Genomic DNA, 18,806 nt, shown 5'->3' on the forward strand with positions numbered 1-18,806 from the left:
GCTGGATAGAGTAGTTAAGAAAGCTTGTGGGAAGTTAGCATTCATAAGTCATGGGATCGAGTTTAGGAGCTGCGAGGTAATGATGCAGCTCTACAAAACTCTGGTTAGACCACACTTAGAGTACTGTGTCTAGTTCTGGTCACCTCATTATAGGAAGGATATGGAAGTGTTGGAAAGGGTGCAGAGGAGATTTACCAGGATGCTACCTGGTTTGAGAGTATGCATTATGAGGAGAGACTAAGGGAGCTAGGGCTTTACTCTTGGAGAGAAGGAGGATGAGGGGAGACATGATAGAGGTGTACAAAATATATAGAGTAGACAGCCAGCGCCTCTTTCCCAGGGTACCAATGCTCAATACAAGAGGGCATGGCTTTAAAGTAATGGATGGGAAGTTCTTTCTTTCTTTATTTTTCAATCTTTTTACTAATTTTCAAATTAATACAGATTAATACATATAACATCGGTAATTATACACGTAATACAAAGAGATCGGGAGGACAATCATGACATATATAGTCATAAAGAATAAAAAATATATTCTAGGCCCCACGGTTTCTTGGTAAACGAATATATTACAAAAAAAAATCAAAAGGAGAAAGAAAAAGATTTATTATATAAAAAAACAAATTGAAAAAAATTTTTAAGTAATAAAACAAAACAAACTAAAACAAAATTTCAAAGGAAAAAAAAACTGGACTGATATTTCTCGATGAACAAGGAGCATTATTATGTCATCAACTCTGCTCCTCTAAGTTCAAAGATTATTGAAAAGGGATCTATATCATATGAAAATATTGAATGAATGGACTCCAAACTTCCTCAAATTTAAGCGAAGAGTCAACAGTGCCACTCCTAATTTTTTCTAAGTTTAATCATGATATAGTTTGAGAAAACCATTGAAAAGTGGTGGGACGTATTGGATCCTTCCATTTAAACAAAATGGATCGCTTGGCCATTAATGTAACAAAGGCAATCATATGACAAGCAGCAGCAGATAAGTGGCCAGATTCCATCACTGGTAACCCAAAAATTGCAGTGATTGGGTGGGGTTGTAAATCAATATTCAATACAGTTCAAATAATGTTAAAAATGTCCTTCCAATATTTTTCCAAAAGAGACAGGACCAAAACATATGTGTCAGGGAAGTTCAAGGGAGATATCAGAGGGAGGTTTTTTACCCAGAGAGTGGTTGGGGCATGGAATGCCCTGCCTGGGGTGGTGGTAGAGGCAGGTACATTGGTCAAATTCAAGAGATTACTAGATAAGCATGTGGAGGAATTTAAAATAGAGGGATATGGGGGAGGAGAGGTTAGATAGTCTTAGGTGAGGTTTAAAGGTCGGCACAACATGGTGGGCCGAAGGGCCTGTATTGTGCTCTACTGTTCTATGATTCTATGACCTTGTCATAGCAAAGACCTTGCTTGATCAACAGGAGGTCAAGAGTGCCAAAGGAAATGTCCCTTTGTCTTTGAAGCATGTTGATAATTTCTAAAATCAAAAAGACCCAAGGTGCTTACTGCTGATGTAAAACTTAATAACTCCAAAATCAAGTTATCTTATCTTATTATCCCAAGAACTTATCATGCAAAACATTCAAATGAACTTTTCCAATATATGTGACTATTTGGATCCATAGCTGTGTTCCATGAGAGATGACAAAATAGTTTGCTTTGGAGAAAGGGGGTGATAATCACACACAATCCAACCTTCATCTTCACCTAAATGCTACATACATACAGAATCAGAATCAGGTTTATTATCACTGTCTTATATGATGTGAAATTTTTTGCAGCAGCAGCAGCACTACAAAGACATAAAAAACTATAAATTACAAAATAAGTAAATAGTGCAAAAAAAGGAACAATGTGGTAGTGTTCATAGGTTCATGGAGTGTTCAGAAATCTGATGGCGGAGGGGAAGAAGCTGCTCCTGAATCGTTGAGTGACTTTACAAAGTGCAAGACAATCATGAAGAGCAGATAATCTGGCTGATCCCCTTTTTCCTAAATTTGGCACAATTTCATTAGCCTATCTACTGGCAAAACATGGACAATCTGCTGGAGGAACTCAGTGGGTCAAGCAGCATCTGTGGGGAGAAAGGAACTGTCGATGTTTTGGGTCAAAGCCCTCCATCAGGATGTTCACTATGAACCCACCAACTCCCACAGCCACCTAAACTACACCTCTTCCCACCTTGCTTCATGTAAGCTGTAGTTTCCACTGGCAATAGTTGTTTCAAACCAGCATTGTGGAAAAACTAAATAATATACAAGACTAGAACATGATTCTCCTTGTATACGATGAGAAAAATATAAGCTGCATATAAAGATAATGCTGTTCCCAGCCAGTACTAGTGGCTGGATTGCTGTCAAGTGAATGAGATTTCATCGAAATAATTTGCATGTACTAATCCTCCATCCTCTGCATTTTCCTGAAGCATTTATCTGTAGAAGTTGCCATAGTTTTTATGGTGTTCGGTTTCTCAGCTGTTTAAATAGACTCTGCTTTCTGACGTAATTGACTTTATTTGCTGTTTGGACAACTTGTAGTTTGCTCTCATCACTCACCACACCTTTTCCAACTCATTGGCTGATACAGTGTTTGTCAACAGCTACTCTGAAAATATGAAAGATTTCCCATGAACAATGTACTCATCCACTCTGCCTTGTTAGATTCATAGTAAGAGAAGGATCAACTTTCTCTCTGAGTGACTTATTTACTACATTGCTAATGTGGACAGAGCTTATTTGAACAGTGGGGATAGGGTGTGAAGGGGGGGAAATCAAACCAACTTCTCCCAATAAAAGTAGGGTATTTTCTCCAGAAAAATACAGAGAGTAGAGAACGGTTACATGCAAATTATATACATGAACATGGCCTCTAAATATGTTCTACAGGGAATTAGCCAATTATTTCTTTTATCATTATGCTCATATTTATTCTAGAAGTAGCACAGGATTTTCAACAATCCTTTCAAATGATTTATGATCTGCATTGTGCTGCAGGAATTGCTGCTGTAATTAATTCAAAAGAGCAACCATTTTGCAACACACACACAATGCTGGAGGAACTCAGCTGGTCAGGCAGCATCTATGGAGTAAAATAAATGGCCCTCGATCTTCTTAATCTGGCTTCTGCCCTCTTCTTTTCCAATCCTGATGAAGGGTTTCGACCAGAAACGCCGACTGTTTATTTCCCTCCATAGATGCTGCCTGACCTGCTAAGTTCCTCCAGCACTTTGTGTGTGTTGCTCCAGATTCCAGCATCTGCAAAATCTCTTGTGTCTGCATTTTGCAAGAAGGAAATCAGGAGGGCAAAAAGGGGGCATGAGACAGCTTTGGCAGAGAAGATTAAGGAGAATCCAAAGGTTCCGCATGGGAGGCTGCACTGGAAGGTTAGATTGCATGGAATCCAGGGAAAGCTGGCTAATTGGGTTGATGGTAGGAAGCAGAGAGTGATGGTGGAAGATTGTTTCTTGGACTGGAGGCCCGTGATTAGTAATGTGCCTAAGGGGTTGGTGCTGGGCCCATTGTTGTTTGTCATCTATATCAATGATTTGGATGAGAATGTATGGGCATGGTTAGTAAGTTTGAAGTTGACACTAAAATTGGTGCTATTGTTGACAGTGAAGAAGGTTATCAAAAATTACAAGGGGATCTTGATCAGCTGGGTAAGTGGGTCGACGAATTGAATTGGAATTTGTTTATTATTGCATTTGTACCAAGGTACAGTGAAAAACTTGTCTTGCATACCGTTCATACAGATCAGTTCATTACACAGTGCATTGAGGTAGTACAGGGTAAAACAATGCAGAATGCAGAATGAAGTGTAACAGCTACCGGCGGAAGTGCAGTGCAGGTAGACAACAAGATGCAGCGTCATAACGAGGTAGATTGCAAGGTCAAGAGTCCATCTTATCGTACTTTCAGGCTTTTGTATCTTCTGCCCGATGGGAGAGGGAAGAAGAGAGAATGTCCGGGGTGGGTTGGGTCTTTGATTATGCTGGCTGCTTTACTGAGGCAGCGAGAAGTGTAGACAGAGTCCATGGAGGGGAGGCTGGGAATGGCAAATGGAGTTTAATTCAGATAAGTACAAGGTGTTGCATTTTGGAAAGTCAAATCAAAGTAGGACTTTCACAGTAATGGGTATGGCCCTGGGGAATATTGTAGAACAGAGGGATCTTGGAGTTTGGGTACATGGTCCTCTGAGAGTGGAGTCACAGGTAGACAGGGTGGTGAAGAAGGCTTTTGGCACTCTGGCCTTCATCAGTGTTAGGGATTATTCTGGAGTTATGAAATTACGGATAGCAGATATTAATGAAAATGAAAATCAGTCTTCAAGAAGTAAAACCTGTCCACAATTTAACTTCAACTGATATGTTAAGCTATTGAAACCAATCATTGGGTATGGGACATTCTGATTCTGTACCATTAAAACTACGCAGGGGAAGACAATAGATGAATGTTCATGTTAATTGGTGCTCATTGAAAACTTCAGGATAAGATCTGGGAAGGCATTAAGTGGCCATCTCCTGTCTTAACATATCCCTGCCACTTAATGCACAGTTCAGGGCACTTCTGTTTTGTCACAATATTCTGGCTGGTTACATATTCAGGTAGCCAGTCATCTGTACTGTAACAGAGAAGGTATATTTTGGGTGTCTGGAGTTTGTGCTCAGAAGCTTTCAGACCAGGCACCAGTATTGAATATTCAAAGAGGTTCTGCCAGTTGGGATGTACTACCATTGTGAATATGTAGTTATACAAAGTTACCTTTCTGTATTCAAACTGTTAAAGTTAAGTAAATGATTACAGCCACTGAAACTGTAGTTGATCATCTATTGTTATCTTTGTGTTTAAGAAGTATAAAACATTGTGTTGGGGGAGGTGAACTTGATTCTGTCCAGGAGATCTGCTATATTGAATAAAACCTTTTATATCTCCCAGTTACAGCTTCCATGTGGCTCAGTTTAGTCAGTCACAATAATCAGTTAGGACATTATAGAAGCTGCAATGTTATGTTGCAGTTGTACAAGATGCTGGTGAGGCCGCACTTGGAGTATTGTGTACAGTTTTGGTCACCCTGCTATAGGAACAATGTTATTAAACTGGAAAGAATGCAGAAAAGATAGACAAGGATGTTGCCAGGACTTGAGGGACTGAGTTATGGGGAGGTTCCACAGGCTAGGATGTTTTTCCTTGGAACGTAGGAGACTGAGAGGTGATCTTATAGAGGTGTATAAGATCATGAGCAGCATAGATAGGGTGAATGCACTCATTTTTTTCCCAGGTTTGGGGAAATTAAGAACTAGAGGGCATAGGTTTAGAGGGGAAAGATTTAGTAGGAACTTGAAGGGGCAATTTTTTTACACAGTGGGTGGTATGAAATGAGCTGTCGGAGGAAGTTGTTGAGGCAAGTTCAATAACAACTTTTAAAAGACAGTTGGGCAAGTACATGGATAGGAAATGTTTAGAATGATATGCGCCAAACATGGGCAAATGGGACTAGCTTGGACGGACATCTTGGACAGCATGGACCAGTTGGGCTGAAGGGCCTATTTCCATGCTGTATGTCTCTATGATCCCAGTTTTAGCAATCCGTGTATTACTAACAAAAAACAGCTATGATCATAGGCCAGTTTGTCCAACAACAGCTGCAGGAATGGGGACCTGATACCAAGCATGTATACATTTGGAATTTTGGCCATCTCACCCTGAACAACAGCACAGGGCCAAAGAACCCAGGGAAAAGCCAGGAAAAGCTAAAAATAACTAGCTTCACTATTTCCCTTGAACTCCAAACATGACAGCTGAAGATTGGAGCATTTCCAATGAATTCCAGGTTTTTGTTCTTAAACATATTCACATGTCCCCTTAAAAAGCGGGGACAGAAAAAAAAAGGAGGCTTCGTGGGCTTCGCTTTGGAGGACTTCGGAGCAGATAAGTTTTTCTTTTTTCTTTTTTATTAGGGTTTTAAGTATAAGGTTTAGTTTTTAATAGGTTTTTAATTTATTAGGGTTAGTGTTTTTATAAGGTACTTTTATAAGGGTTGTAAAAGTTTTAAGTGGTAGAGTGGGGGCTGGACTGCACAGGCGAGGCGGGGGCAGCTTAAAAAGCGGGGACAGGGAAAAAAAAGTAAAGAAAACTTCAGAGGCTTCGTGGGCTTCACTTCGGAGGACTTCAGAGCAGATAAGTTTTTCTTTTTTATCTTTTTTATTAGGGTTTTAAGTATAAGGCTTAGTTTTTAATAGGGTTGTAATTTATTAGGGTTAGTGTTTTTATAAGGTACTTTTATAAAGGTTGTAAAAGTTTTAAGTGGTAGAGTGGGGGCTGGACTGCGCAGGCGAGGCGGGGGCAGCTTAAAAAGCAAACTGCCATATCCAGCGGGCAGCGTCAGAGCGGGCAGCGGAGTGAGAGGGAGCAGAGCTTTGGCTCAAGGGGCTTAGGCGTAAAGGGGCAAGGAAAGGTAGGTGACTTTAGTTAAGGAAGGGGTATGAGTGTGGTTTCCTGTACTCAGTGTCAGATGTGGGATTTCCCGGAGTCTCCCTGCCTCCGGGAGGGCTACATCTGTGCCCGGTGTGTCGAGCTGCAGCTGGAGATGCAGCTCGATGACCTTCGTCTGATCAGGGAGAATGAGGAGGTGATAGAGAGGAGTTATAGGCAGGTGGTCACACCGGGACCATCGGAATCAGGCAATTGGGTCACAGTCAGGAGGGGGAAGGGAAAGGGGAAGGGGAAGAGTCAGGTACTAGAGAGTACCCCTGTGGCTGTACCCCTTGACAATAAGTACTCCTGCTTGAGTACTGTTGGGGGAGACAGCCTACCTGGGGGAAGCAACAGTGGCAGTGTCTCTGGCGCAGAGCCCGGCCCTGTGGCTCAGCTGGGTAGGGAAGGGGTGAGGAGGGCACTAGTGATAGGGGACTCTATAGTTAGGTGGGCAGACAAGCGATTCTGTGGACGCAGGAAAGAAGCTCGGAAGGTAGTTTGCCTCCCAGGTGCCAGGGTCCGGGATGTTTCAGATCACGTCCAAGATATCCTGAAGGGGGAGGGAGAACAGCCAGAGGTCATGGTACATATTGGTACCAATGGCATAGGAAGGGAAAGGAATGAGGTCCTGAAAAGAGACTATAGAGAATTAGGAGGGAAGTTGAGAAGCAGGACCTCAAAGGTAGTAATTTCCAGATTACTGCCTGTGCTAAGCGACAGTGGGTATAGGAACAGAATGAGGAGGAGGTTAAATGCATGGTTGAGGGATTGGAGTAAGGAGCAGGGATTCAGTTTTCTGGATCAGTGGGGCCTCTTTTGGTGCAGGTATGACCTGTTCAAAGAGGACGGGTTGCACTTGAATCCCAGGGGGACCAACATAATGGCGGGGAGGTTTGCTAAGGCTACTAGGGAGAGTTTAAACTAGAATTGTTGGGGGGTGGGATCCACACTGGAGAGACTGGGGAAGAGGTGTTTGGCTCTCAAATAGAGGAAGCTAGGAGTAAGTACCATAGGCAGGTGATAGAGAAGGGACATGTTCAGACAGGCTTGAGATGTGTCTACTTTAACACAAGGAGTGTTGTGAACAAGGCAGATGAGCTTAGAGCTTGGATCGATGCTTGGAGCTATGATGTGGTGGCCATTACGGAGACTTGGATGGCTCTGGGGCTGGAATGGTTGATTCAAGTGCCGGGTTTTAGATGTTTCAGGAAGGACAGCGAGGGAGGCAAGAGAGGTGGGGGAGTGGCACTGCTGATCAGAGATGGTGTCACAGCTGCGGAAAAGGTGGACATTGTGGAGGGATTGTCTACGGAGCCTCTGTGGGGGGAGGTTAGGAACAGGAAGGGGTTGATAACTGTGCTGGGTGTTTTTTATAGGCCGCCCAATAGTGACAGGGTTATTGAGGAGCAGATAGGGAAGCAGATCCTAGAAAGGTGTGAGAATAACAGAGTTGTTGTGATGGGGGATTTTAATTTCCCAAACATTGATTGGCATCTCCAGACAGTGAGGGGTTTAGATGGGGTGGAGTTTGTTAGGTGTGTTCAGGAAGGGTTCTTGACACAGTATGTAGATAGACCTACAAGAGGAGAGGCTGTGCTTGATTTGATATTGAGAAATGAACCTGGTCAGGTGTCAGTGGGTGAACATTTTGGTGATAGTGATCATAATTCTATCTCCTTTACAATAGCATTGGAGAGGGATAGGAACAGACAGACTAGAAAGGTGTTTACTTGGAATAAAGGGAATTATGAGGCTCTCAGGCAGGAAATTGGAAGATTAAATTGGGAACAGATGTTCTCTGGGAAAAGTATGGAAGATATGTGGCAAATATTCAGGGGGTATTTGTGTGGAGCTCTGCATAGACATGTTCTGATGAGACGGGAGTCATGATAGGATACAGGAACCGTGGTGTACAAAGGCTATAATAAATCTAGTCAAAAGGAAAAGAAAAGCATACAAAAGATACAGAGAGCTAGGTAATGTTAGAGATCTGGAGGAGTACAAGGCTACAAGGAAGGAATTTAAGAAAGAGATTAGGATAGCCAGAAGGGGCCATGAGAAGGCCTTGGCAGGCAGGATTAAGGAAAACCCCAAGGCGTTATGCAAGTATGTGAAGAGTGCAGGCAGGATTAAGGAAAACCCCAAGGCGTTATGCAAGTATGTGAAGAGTAAGAGGATGAAATGCGAAAGGATAGGGCCTATCAAGTGCAGCAGTGGGAAAGTGTGTATGGATCCGGAAGAAATAGCGGAGGTACTTAATGAATACTTTATGTCAGTATTCACCACGGTAAAAGATCTGGGGGATTGTAGTGGGGACTTGCAGCGGCCTGAAAAGCTTGAGCATGTAGATATTAGAAAAGAGGTGGTGCTGAAACTTTTTGAAAGTATCAAGTTAGATAAGTCACCGGGACTGGATGAGATGTACCCCAGGTTGCTGTGGGAGGCGAGGGAGGAGATTGCGGAACCTCTGACGATGATCTTTGCATCGTCCATGGAGACGGGAGATGTTCCGGAAGATTGGAGGGTTGCGGATGTTGTTCCTTTATTCAAGAAAGGGAGTAGAGATAGCCCAGGAAATTACAGATTGGTGAGTCTTACCTCAGTGGTTGGTAAGCTGATGGAGAAGATCCTGAGAGGCAGGATTTATGAACATTTCGAGAGGTGTAATATGATTAGGAATAATCAACATGGCTTTGTTAAGGGCAGGTCCTGCCTTATGAGCCTGATTGAATTTTTTGAGGATATGACTAAACATATCGATGAAGGGAGAGCAGTGGATGTAGCGTATATGGATTCCAGCAAGGCATTTGATAAGGTACCCCATGCAAGGCTTATTAAGAAAGTAAGGAGGCATGGGATCCAAGGGGATATTGCAATGTAGATCCAGAACTGGCTGGCCCTCAGAAGGCAAAGAGTGGTTGTTGAAGGGTCATATTCTGCATGGAGGTCGGTGACCAGTGGTGTACCTTAGGGATCTGTTCTGGGACACTTACTATTTGTGATTTTTATAAACGACCTGGATGAGGAAGTGGAGGGGTGGGTTAGTAAGTTTGCGGATGACACGAAGGTTGGGGGTGTTGTGGGTAGTTTGGAGGGCTGTCAGAGGTTACAGAGGGACATAGATAGGATGCAGAGTTGGGCTGAGAAGTGGCAGATGCAGTTCAACCCAGATAAGTGTGAAGTGGTTCACTTTGGTAGGTCAAATATGTTGGCGGAATATAGTATTAATGGTAGGACTCTTGGCAGTGTGGAGGATCAGAGGGATCTTGGGGTCCGAGTCCATAGGACGCTCAAAGCGGCTGCGCAGGTTGACTCTGTGGTTAAGAAGGCATATGGTGTATTGTCCTTCATCAATCAGGGAATTGAATTTAGGAGCCGAGGTATTGTTGCAGCTATATAGGTCCCTGGTCAGATCCCACTTGGAGTATTGTGCTCAGTTCTGGTCGTCTCACTACAGGAAAGATGTGGAAACCATAGAGAGGGTGCAGAGAAGATTTACAAGGATGCTGCCTGGAATGCGGAGCATGCCTTATGAAAGCAGGTTGAGGGAACTCGGCCTTTTCTCTTTGGAGAGACAGAGGATGAGGGGGGACCTGATAAAGGTGCATAAGATGATGTGAGGTATTGATAGGGTAGATAGTCAGAGGCCTTTCCCCAGGGCTGAATTGGTGGCCACAAGAGGTGCAGGGGTAAGTTTTTTACTCAGGGAGTGGTGAGTGCGTGGAATGGGCTGCCGGAAACGGTGGTGGAGGCGGAAATGATAAGGTCCTTCAAGAGACTGAGTAAAATAGAGGGCTATGGGCAAGCCTAGTAATTTCTAGGGTAGGGGCATGTTCGGCACAGCTTTGTGGGCCGAAGGGCCTGAATTGTGCTGTAGTTTTTCTATGTTCTATGTTCTATGTGTGGCACTACTTTATTGCTAAATCAACATCAACTTACACTTATTTGGAACCTTTTACATACTAAAATAACTCCAAACATTTCATAGTAGTATAGCCAAAAAAGAAACTTACACTGAGCTTCATAAGGGGACAAGAGAACAGGTCATTAAAAGCTTAGTGGTGGAGGTACAGAGAATGAGAGGGAGTGAGGGGAAGGGGGAATGAGAAGGGGTGAGAGAGAGAGAGAGAGAGAGAGAGAGAGATGGAGAGATGGGGTGAAAGGAAGAGAAAGGGAGAGAGAAGTGGGAGAGAGACAGGGTGAGAGAGAGAGAGGGTGTGTGTGTGTAAAAGAGAGTGTGAGAGAGAGTGAGAGAGAGCAAGAGAGCAGGAGTGAGAGAGAGTGTGTGTGTGAGAGAGAGAGAGAGAGAGAGAGAGAGAGAGATTTCAGGAGGAAATGCCATGCTCTGGACCTGGATTGCTGAAGGCAATGCTGCTAAGTGTAAAGCAAAGGAAATTAGGGACACAGTGGTGGGCAGGAATGAAGTCATGCTGTGTTTATGTAAGTGCTTTAGAGCAGATTACAGAGATAATGATGGAGAGAAATTATGGAGAGGAGAGATATGCATCTGAAATCTCTCTATTACCCAACAGAAGCACAGAATAGTTACAGTCTGTTGAGTCCCTATCAGATCTGCCAAAGAACAATTCAGCTAATCCCACAGTTTACCCCTTTCCCACAGCCCTGCAAACTTTCTCCATTCAGATACTTCTTCAGCTCAAGCACTAAATACATTGTAATATTATCTTTTCTACATGGAAACCAATCCAATTGTCAAGAGACAAAATACTCAAAGATCAATCAAAGTTCATGTGCAATGTTAATGATGGATACTCAACATAAATAATTAACGTATTCTCATCAGCTGCAAACAGAGTTAACTGGTTTCATGTTTGCTTTACAATGCACTTTTGACCACCATGTATATCGATACCATTAATTTTATACTTCCCATGCACCTTTGATATACAGTGCTGCACATTGAAAGATGCAAGGTATGAATCATGGCAAAGCTGATGTGTGACAACGGTACATACCATTCAATAAACATCTCAAGAAGTGACCTAATATGCACACTATAAAGATAACTTTCACATAAGAGGCAATGATTCAGGAGCAGCTTCTTCCCCTCTGCCATCAGATTTCTAAACGGTCCATGAACCCATGAACACTATTTCATTATTCCTTTTTTTCTTGCACTATTTATTTATTTCTGTAATTTACAAATTTTTATGTCTTTGCACTATACTGCTGCTGCAAAACAACAAAGTTCATGCCATATGTCAATGATAATAAATCTGATTCTAATTCTGACATGATAATTAGTGCAGTCATGGATATTGAGCAAGATTGTCAAAGGATACAGCAGGATATAGATCAGTTGGAAATTTCGGCCAAGAAATGGCAGGTAGAGTTTAATCCAGATGTGTGAGGCGTTGCATTTTGGGAGTCAAATGCAAGAGGAAAATATACAGTAAATGGCAGAACCCTTAAGAGCATTGATGTATAGAAAGATCTTGGGGAGTTTCCTGAAAGTGACAACACAGTGCATAGGGTGATAAAGAAGGCGTACAGAATGCTTGTCATCGGCCAGGGCACTCAGTATAATCAGAGATCAGAGTTCAGGACCAGTATGTTCCAGTATGGAGAAAAGACAAGGATGGCAAGGTGAGGGAACCTTGGATGACGAAAGAGGTTGCAAATTTCATCAAAAATGAAAAAGAAAGCAGAGAAGCATATGCAAGGTTTCGGAAGCTGAAATTGGACAGGGCCTATAAGGAGCCACGAAATGTCCTTGGCAAGTAGGATTAAAGAGAATCCCAAGGCTTTTTATACTGACATTAAAAACAAGAGGATAACTAGGGAGAGGGTAGGACTACTCAAGGATGAAGGAGGGAAATTAAGCTTGAAGTCAGAGGATATGGGCGATGTAGTAAGCAAATACTTTGCACTGGTATTCACTAAGGAGAAGGACATAGAGGAGAGTGAAATCAGTTTGGAGTATACAAATATGCCAAGGCATTTTGAGATCAAGAAGGAGGTTGTGTTGGGTCTCTTGAAGAGCATTTAGGTGGATAAGTCCCCAGGTCCTATCCCAGATTATTGAGAGGGTCAAGAGAGGAGATTGCTGGCGCTTTGACAGAGATCTTTGTGTCTTCTCAAGTCACAGGTGAAGTCCTAGGGGCCTGGAGAACAGCCAATGATGTTCCTCTGTTTAAAAAGGGCAATAAACACAAACCAGGAAATTATAGGCTGGTGAGCCTTACATCAGTGATAGGAAAATTATTGGAGGGTCTTTGGGTCAGGATCTATTCGCATCTGCAAAAGCACAACTTATCAGGGACAGTCAGCATGGCTTAGTGCAGGGGAGGTCAATTCTCACAAATTAGATTGAGTTTTTTGAGGAGGTGACAAAGGTGATTGATGAGGGAAGGGCAGCGAATGGTGTCTACATATATTTTAGTAAGGCATTTGACAAGGTCCCTCATGGTAGCTCATCCAGAAGATCCATGGGATCCACAGAGAGTTGATAGTTTGGATTCAGAATTGGCTTGCCCACAAAAGACAGAGGGTAATGGTGGAAGGATGTTATCCTGGCCGGAGGTCTGTGACCGGTGGTGTTCTGCAGGGATCAGTGCCGGAACCTCTGTTGATTGTAATAAATACTGTAATAAATTATAATAAATACTTGGATGAAAATGTGGATAGATTGATTAGTAAACTTGCAGATGAGACAAAGATTGGTGGAGATACAGACAGTAAAGAAGGTCATCAAAGAACAGAGAAGAATATAGATCAGTTACAGTCATAGGCGGAGAAATGGCAGATGGAGTTTAATCTGGGCAAGTGTAAGGTGTTGCATTTTAGGAGTACAAATATAAGGGGAAAGCGTACAGCTAATGGAAGGACGCTTAACAGCATTGATGTACAGAGGGATCTTGGGGTCCAAGTTCATAACTCCACTAAAGTGGCAACACAAGTCGATAGAGTGGTAAGGAAGGTTAATGGCATGCTTTCCTTCATTTGTCAAGGCATTGAGTATAAGAGTCAAGAAGTCATGTTTCTATATGCCTAAGCACATCGATGAAGGGAGAGCAGTAGATGTAGTGTATATGGATTTCAGCAAGGTGTTTGATAAGGTACCCCATGCGAGGCTTATGGAGAAGGTGAGGAGACATGGGATCCAAGGGGACATTGCAGTGTGGATCCAGAACTGGCTGGCCCACAGAAGGCAAAGAGTGGTTGTTGAAGGGTCATATTCTGCTTGGAGGTCAGTGACCAGTGGTGTACTTCAGAGATCTGTACTGGGACACTTACTATTTGTGATTTTTATAAACGACCTGGATGAGGAAGTGGAGGGGTGGGTTAGTAAGTTTGCAGATGACACGAAGGTTGGGGGTGTTGTGGGTAGTTTGGAGGGCTGTCAGAGGTTACAGAGGGACATAGATAGGATGCAGAGTTGGGCTGAGAAGTGGCAGATGCAGTTCAACCCAGATAAGTGTGAAGTGGTTCACTTTGGTAGGTCAAATATGTTGGCGGAATATAGTATTAATGGTAGGACTCTTGGCAGTGTGGAGGATCAGAGGGATCTTGGGGTCCGAGTCCATAGGACGCTCAAAGCAGCTGCGCAGGTTGACTCTGTGGTTAAGAAGGCATATGATGTATTGTCCTTTGTCAATCAGGGAATTGAATTTAGGAGCCGAGAGGTATTGTTGCAGCTATATAGGTCCCTGGTCAGATCCCACTTGGAGTATTGTGCTCAGTTCTGGTCACCTCACTACAGGAAAGATGTGGAACCCAGAGAGAGGGTGCAGAGGAGATTTGCAAGGATGCTGCCTGGAATGCGGAGCATGCCTTATGAAAGCAGGTTGAGGGAACTCGGCCTTTTCTCCTTGGAGAGACGAAGGATGAGGGGGGACCTGATTGAGGTGTATAAGATGATGAGGGGTATTGATAGGGTAGATAGTCAGAGGCTTCTCCCCAGGGCTGAATTGGTGGCCACAAGAGGACATAGGTTTAAGGTGCTGGGGAGTAGATATAGAAGAGATGTCAGGGGTAAGTTTTTTTACTCAGAGAGTGGTGAGTGTGTGGAATGGGCTGCCGGAAACGGTGGTGGAGGCTGATACGATAGGGTCTTTCAAGAGACTGTTAGATAGGTACATGGAGCTGAGTAAAATAGAGGGCTATGGGTAAGCCTAGTAATTTCTAGGGTAGGGACATGTTCGGCACAGCTTTGTGGGCCAAAGGGCCTGAATTGTGCTGTAATTGTTCTATGTCCTATGTTCTATAAAACTTCGATCAGGCCAAACTTGGAGTGTCATGTGCAGTTCTGTCACCCCGTTACAGGAAGGATGTGGAGGCTTTGGAAAGGACGCAGAAGTGGTTTGCCAGGATGCTGCCTGGATTAGATGCTATTATCTACAAGGAGAGGTTGGACAAACTTGGATTGTTTTCTCTGGAGCATTGGAGACTGAGGGGAGACGACAGAAATTTATAAAATTATGAGAGGCATAGATAGGGTAGACAGTCAGAATCTTTCTCCCAGGGTAGACACGTCAAATATGAGGGGGCATAGCTTTAAGGTGAGAGGGGAAAGCTTAAAGGAGCTTTGCAAGGCAAGTTTTTTTACACAGAGAGTGACAGGTGCCTGGAACGGGCTGCCAGGGGTGGTATTGGAAGCAGATGTGATAGTGGCACTTAAGAGGCTTTACTAATGTTCTGACCACATCAGTTTGTCCAGCCAGAAATGCAATGTGCAGGGCTGAATTTCCTTTCTAGAAAAGAGTGGAGGAATATAGATCATGTGCAAGCAGAAGGAATTAGTTTAATTTGGCATCATGTTTGGCACAGGTATGTGGGCCAAAGAGCTTGTTTTATGTTCTATGTTCTGTGTTCTTTGAGTCCTGACTGGAAGCAACATGGAAGAAAGTGATAAAAAGGCAGCTGCAGGAATGATTAGGATTGCAATGGACACTGGTCATGAACCTATCACCAAAAATGGAGATACAGAAATCAAGAAATAGAAGAGTTGGAGATGTGGAAGTGGAAGTAAAGCTGATAAAACATTTGTGTTCTGCACAAGAGCGGAATATGGTCATCAATTCATCAGAAAAAAGGAGTGGCTGGACACCCTAGTAGGACTAAAATAAGAAACGTTCCACATATCCCACAAAGAGACAACTATAGCTTGGACCATTGGGTTTACCACAGCTAGATCTTTGATTGTGAGTGGAATGAAGAAAGAGGTTATTCAAAATCCATAATCAATTTGTAACATGACTATTCTAGTGACTGAATTAATAATTCCATCTGAAGATATAAAACTCAAAAACTGAAATGTACGAAGAATTTAAAATCCTGGAAACACCAAATGTAACAAAAGCATAGTGCACTATATATGAATCTGAAAACCATTCTTTTGGTATCTTCAATTAGCTTAAAAATGTATTTTGTCCATGTTAGGAACACATGTTAATCAAATTATCAAAATGTAAATGAACGTGAAAAACAAGAATTCAAATTTGCAAAGCAAAATGATGCTTCACTTTAGCAAGGACAGAGCAATTATTGGTGATTAAACAGAAATCAGATTTTGTGTTAATGCTCCCCCTTCCCTCCCTCAAGTATAGCAATGTGCCTTTGTTATGGAGCATTTCAGTGGCTTACCTGGGACTGTGAGTTGATGTTGGCTCCCTGCTTCACTAATGTTCTGACCACATCAGTTTGTCCAGCCAGAGATGCAATGTGCAGGGCTGAATTTCCTTTCTAGAAAAAGAGTGAAAAACCAACATAATCTTTCAGGACAAAAAAAAACAAGAGAAATGCAAAGAATACTGGAAGCAGGAATTTTCTTGTGTAAGAGGGTGCAAAGAACAGCTTCTTTTAAAACAGAGGATATTTTAATATTTCACTCTATCATGCTGTTATTTGATGACAAAATGTCAAATTTTATAAACGTAACTGGTGGAAAATGCACGAGGTAAGCTGTGAAAATTGCTCACTTTGTTTACTTCCTGCTCACTTAAATCAGTCTAAAATTTATGACATATAATCCATACCAAATATACAGGTATAACCTAATCTGTCGCACTTCTCAAAGAAGGCAACTTTTCAAAGATAGGCAATAAATATACCTTGCCAGCATCACCTACATCTCATGAACACAAGCTCCTTTTTAAAAGGGGTCACATTGGACTGTAATATTTTATTTCCCTGTCTACATTGTCACATATTGTTCCATTTTACACCTTGCAGGGAGGTTTGTTCATGCTATATGGGAACATTTAAACTAATTTGGTGGGGTGGGAGAGGGCGGGGTGGGAAGCTTAATAGCAGTCCAGCAGGTGGGGAGAAAAATGTGGAGGATAAATCAAGACCAGTGGGCAGAGTAGACAGAGGAGGCTCAGGAGCACGGGAGAGCTGGCAGGCTCAACTGCATTTACTTTAATGTAAGGAACCTCACAGTTGAGTCAGATGAGCTTAGAGCATGGATCAGCATTTGGAATTATAACGTCACTGCATTCATGGAAACACGGTTGAGGGAAGGACAGGACTAGCAGCTTAATGTTGCAGTATACAGAAATTTTCGATGTGCTAGATGGGAATGCAAAAGAGTAGGGGAGTTGCACGACTGATCAGGGAGAACATAACAGCAGTAATTAGGGAGGATATTTTGGAGGCCATATGGTTATTAGAGAGGGGCAATCAATTTGCTGGAGTTAGCAAAAGTTAGAGGAACAGATATGTAAGCAAATCATGGAAAGGTTTGAGAATAAAAGGGGAGTTTTAAAATTCCAAATATTGACTGGGATTGTCTTAGTGCAGGGGGCTTAGATGGGGGATAATTTATGAAGGGCATCCAAGAAATTTCTTTGGGATAATATGCAGAGTCCTACTAGAGATGGGGCAGGACTCAACTTTATCTTAGGAAATGAAACTGGACAAGTGGTGGAAGTGTTGGCTGGGAAACTCTTTAGGACCAGTGAGCATAATTCGTTAAGTTTCCGGTTAATTTAGGCTGATCCTCAAGTTAAGGTCTTGAATTGGGGAAAGACTGGTTTCAATGGTGTAAGAGAGGACCTGGTTAAAGTAGATTGGGAGCAGATGCTTGCAGGTAAAATGACAGCTGATAAGCAGGAGCCTTTTGAATAGAGAGTTAGTAGGAGCTTAGGTAAAGGTGAAAGGCAAAGATAGAAAGATTAGGGAACCTTGGATATTGAAGGTTTGATCAGGAAAAAAAAGATACATGTGGCAGGTAAAGACAACTGGGATCAAGGGAGTCTCTTAAGTATAGTGCATGTAGGAGAGATCATAAGAAAGAAATTATGAGGGCAAAAAGGGCCATGAGATATCCTTGGCAATTAAGATAATGTAGAATCCCAAGACATTTTATAAATATATCAGGACCAAGGGGATAGTCAGGGAAAGAGCGGGTCCCGTTAAGGACCAAAGGGGTAATCTATGTGTGGAGCCAGACGATGTAGGCAAGGTCCTACATTAATACTTCTCATCTGCATTCACTGAGGAGAAGGAAGATAGTGAGTTCAGTGAGTACATCAATAATCTGAAGCAAGTCAGTACAAAGAATGAGGGGTGTTATATATCAAGTTTGATAAATCCCAAGGGCTGAATAAGACCTATCCCAGGTTGCTATGGGAAGCAAGGGAGGAGAAAGCTGGGGCCCTGATGGAGTTTTTGCATCTTTGTTAGCCATGGGCAAGGTGCCAGAAGAGTGGAGGATAGCCAATGTTCCTTTATTTTAGGGGGCAGCAGGGATAAGCCAGGTGACTATAGGCCGGTGAACTTTATGTCAGTGGTAGGGAAAGCAATGGAGAAAATGGAGAAAGCCTAGTGGCACAACTACAGGTTAATAAATACGACATTGTGGCAATCACCGAGTCATGGCTTTATGATGGATGTGATTGGGAACTGAATGTCCAGGGGTACACAGTGTATAGGAAGGATAGGCGGGTAGGCAGAGGGGGAGGTGTGGCCATGATGGTTAGTAGTGATATAAAATCAATAGAAAGGAAGGATATTGGGTCAGAGGAGGTGGAATCCTTGTGGGTGGAGCTAAGAAATAGCAAGGGTAAAAGGACAATAGTAGCAGTCATATATATGCCCCCTAATAGCAGTCAGCAAGTGGACGATAAGTTGCAGTCTGAGATAGAAAAAGCGTGCCAGAGTGACAATGTGAAGATAATTATGGGGGATCTTAACATGAAGGTGGACTGGGAAATCCAGAATGGCGGTAGTACTCAGGAGAAGGAGTTTGTGGAATGTCTAAGGGACGTTTTTCTAGAGCAACTTGTTGAAGAGCCCGCCAGGGGATCGGCTGTTTTGGATTGGCGGCTGTGTAATGAACCGGAGGTGATTAGGAAAC

At 42.8% G+C, this 18,806-nt stretch overlaps 1 protein-coding gene across 20 annotated transcripts in view; it reads right to left on the reverse strand.

Moving 5' to 3' along the window:
- The window catches only part of ank2b (ankyrin 2b, neuronal), a 781,056-nt gene that overhangs the window by 256,735 nt on the left and 505,515 nt on the right, over positions 1–18,806 (reverse strand). For all 20 annotated transcript variants that reach the window (XM_052010179.1, XM_052010168.1, XM_052010170.1 and 17 more), the window contains one exon: positions 16,091–16,189. In XM_052010179.1, coding sequence (XP_051866139.1) covers positions 16,091–16,189 — 99 coding nt within the window. The remainder of the gene's footprint in view (positions 1–16,090; positions 16,190–18,806) is intronic.

This window comes from Pristis pectinata, chromosome 2, assembly GCF_009764475.1.
Source record: "Pristis pectinata isolate sPriPec2 chromosome 2, sPriPec2.1.pri, whole genome shotgun sequence".
NCBI classification, from domain to species: Eukaryota; Metazoa; Chordata; class Chondrichthyes; order Rhinopristiformes; family Pristidae; genus Pristis; species Pristis pectinata.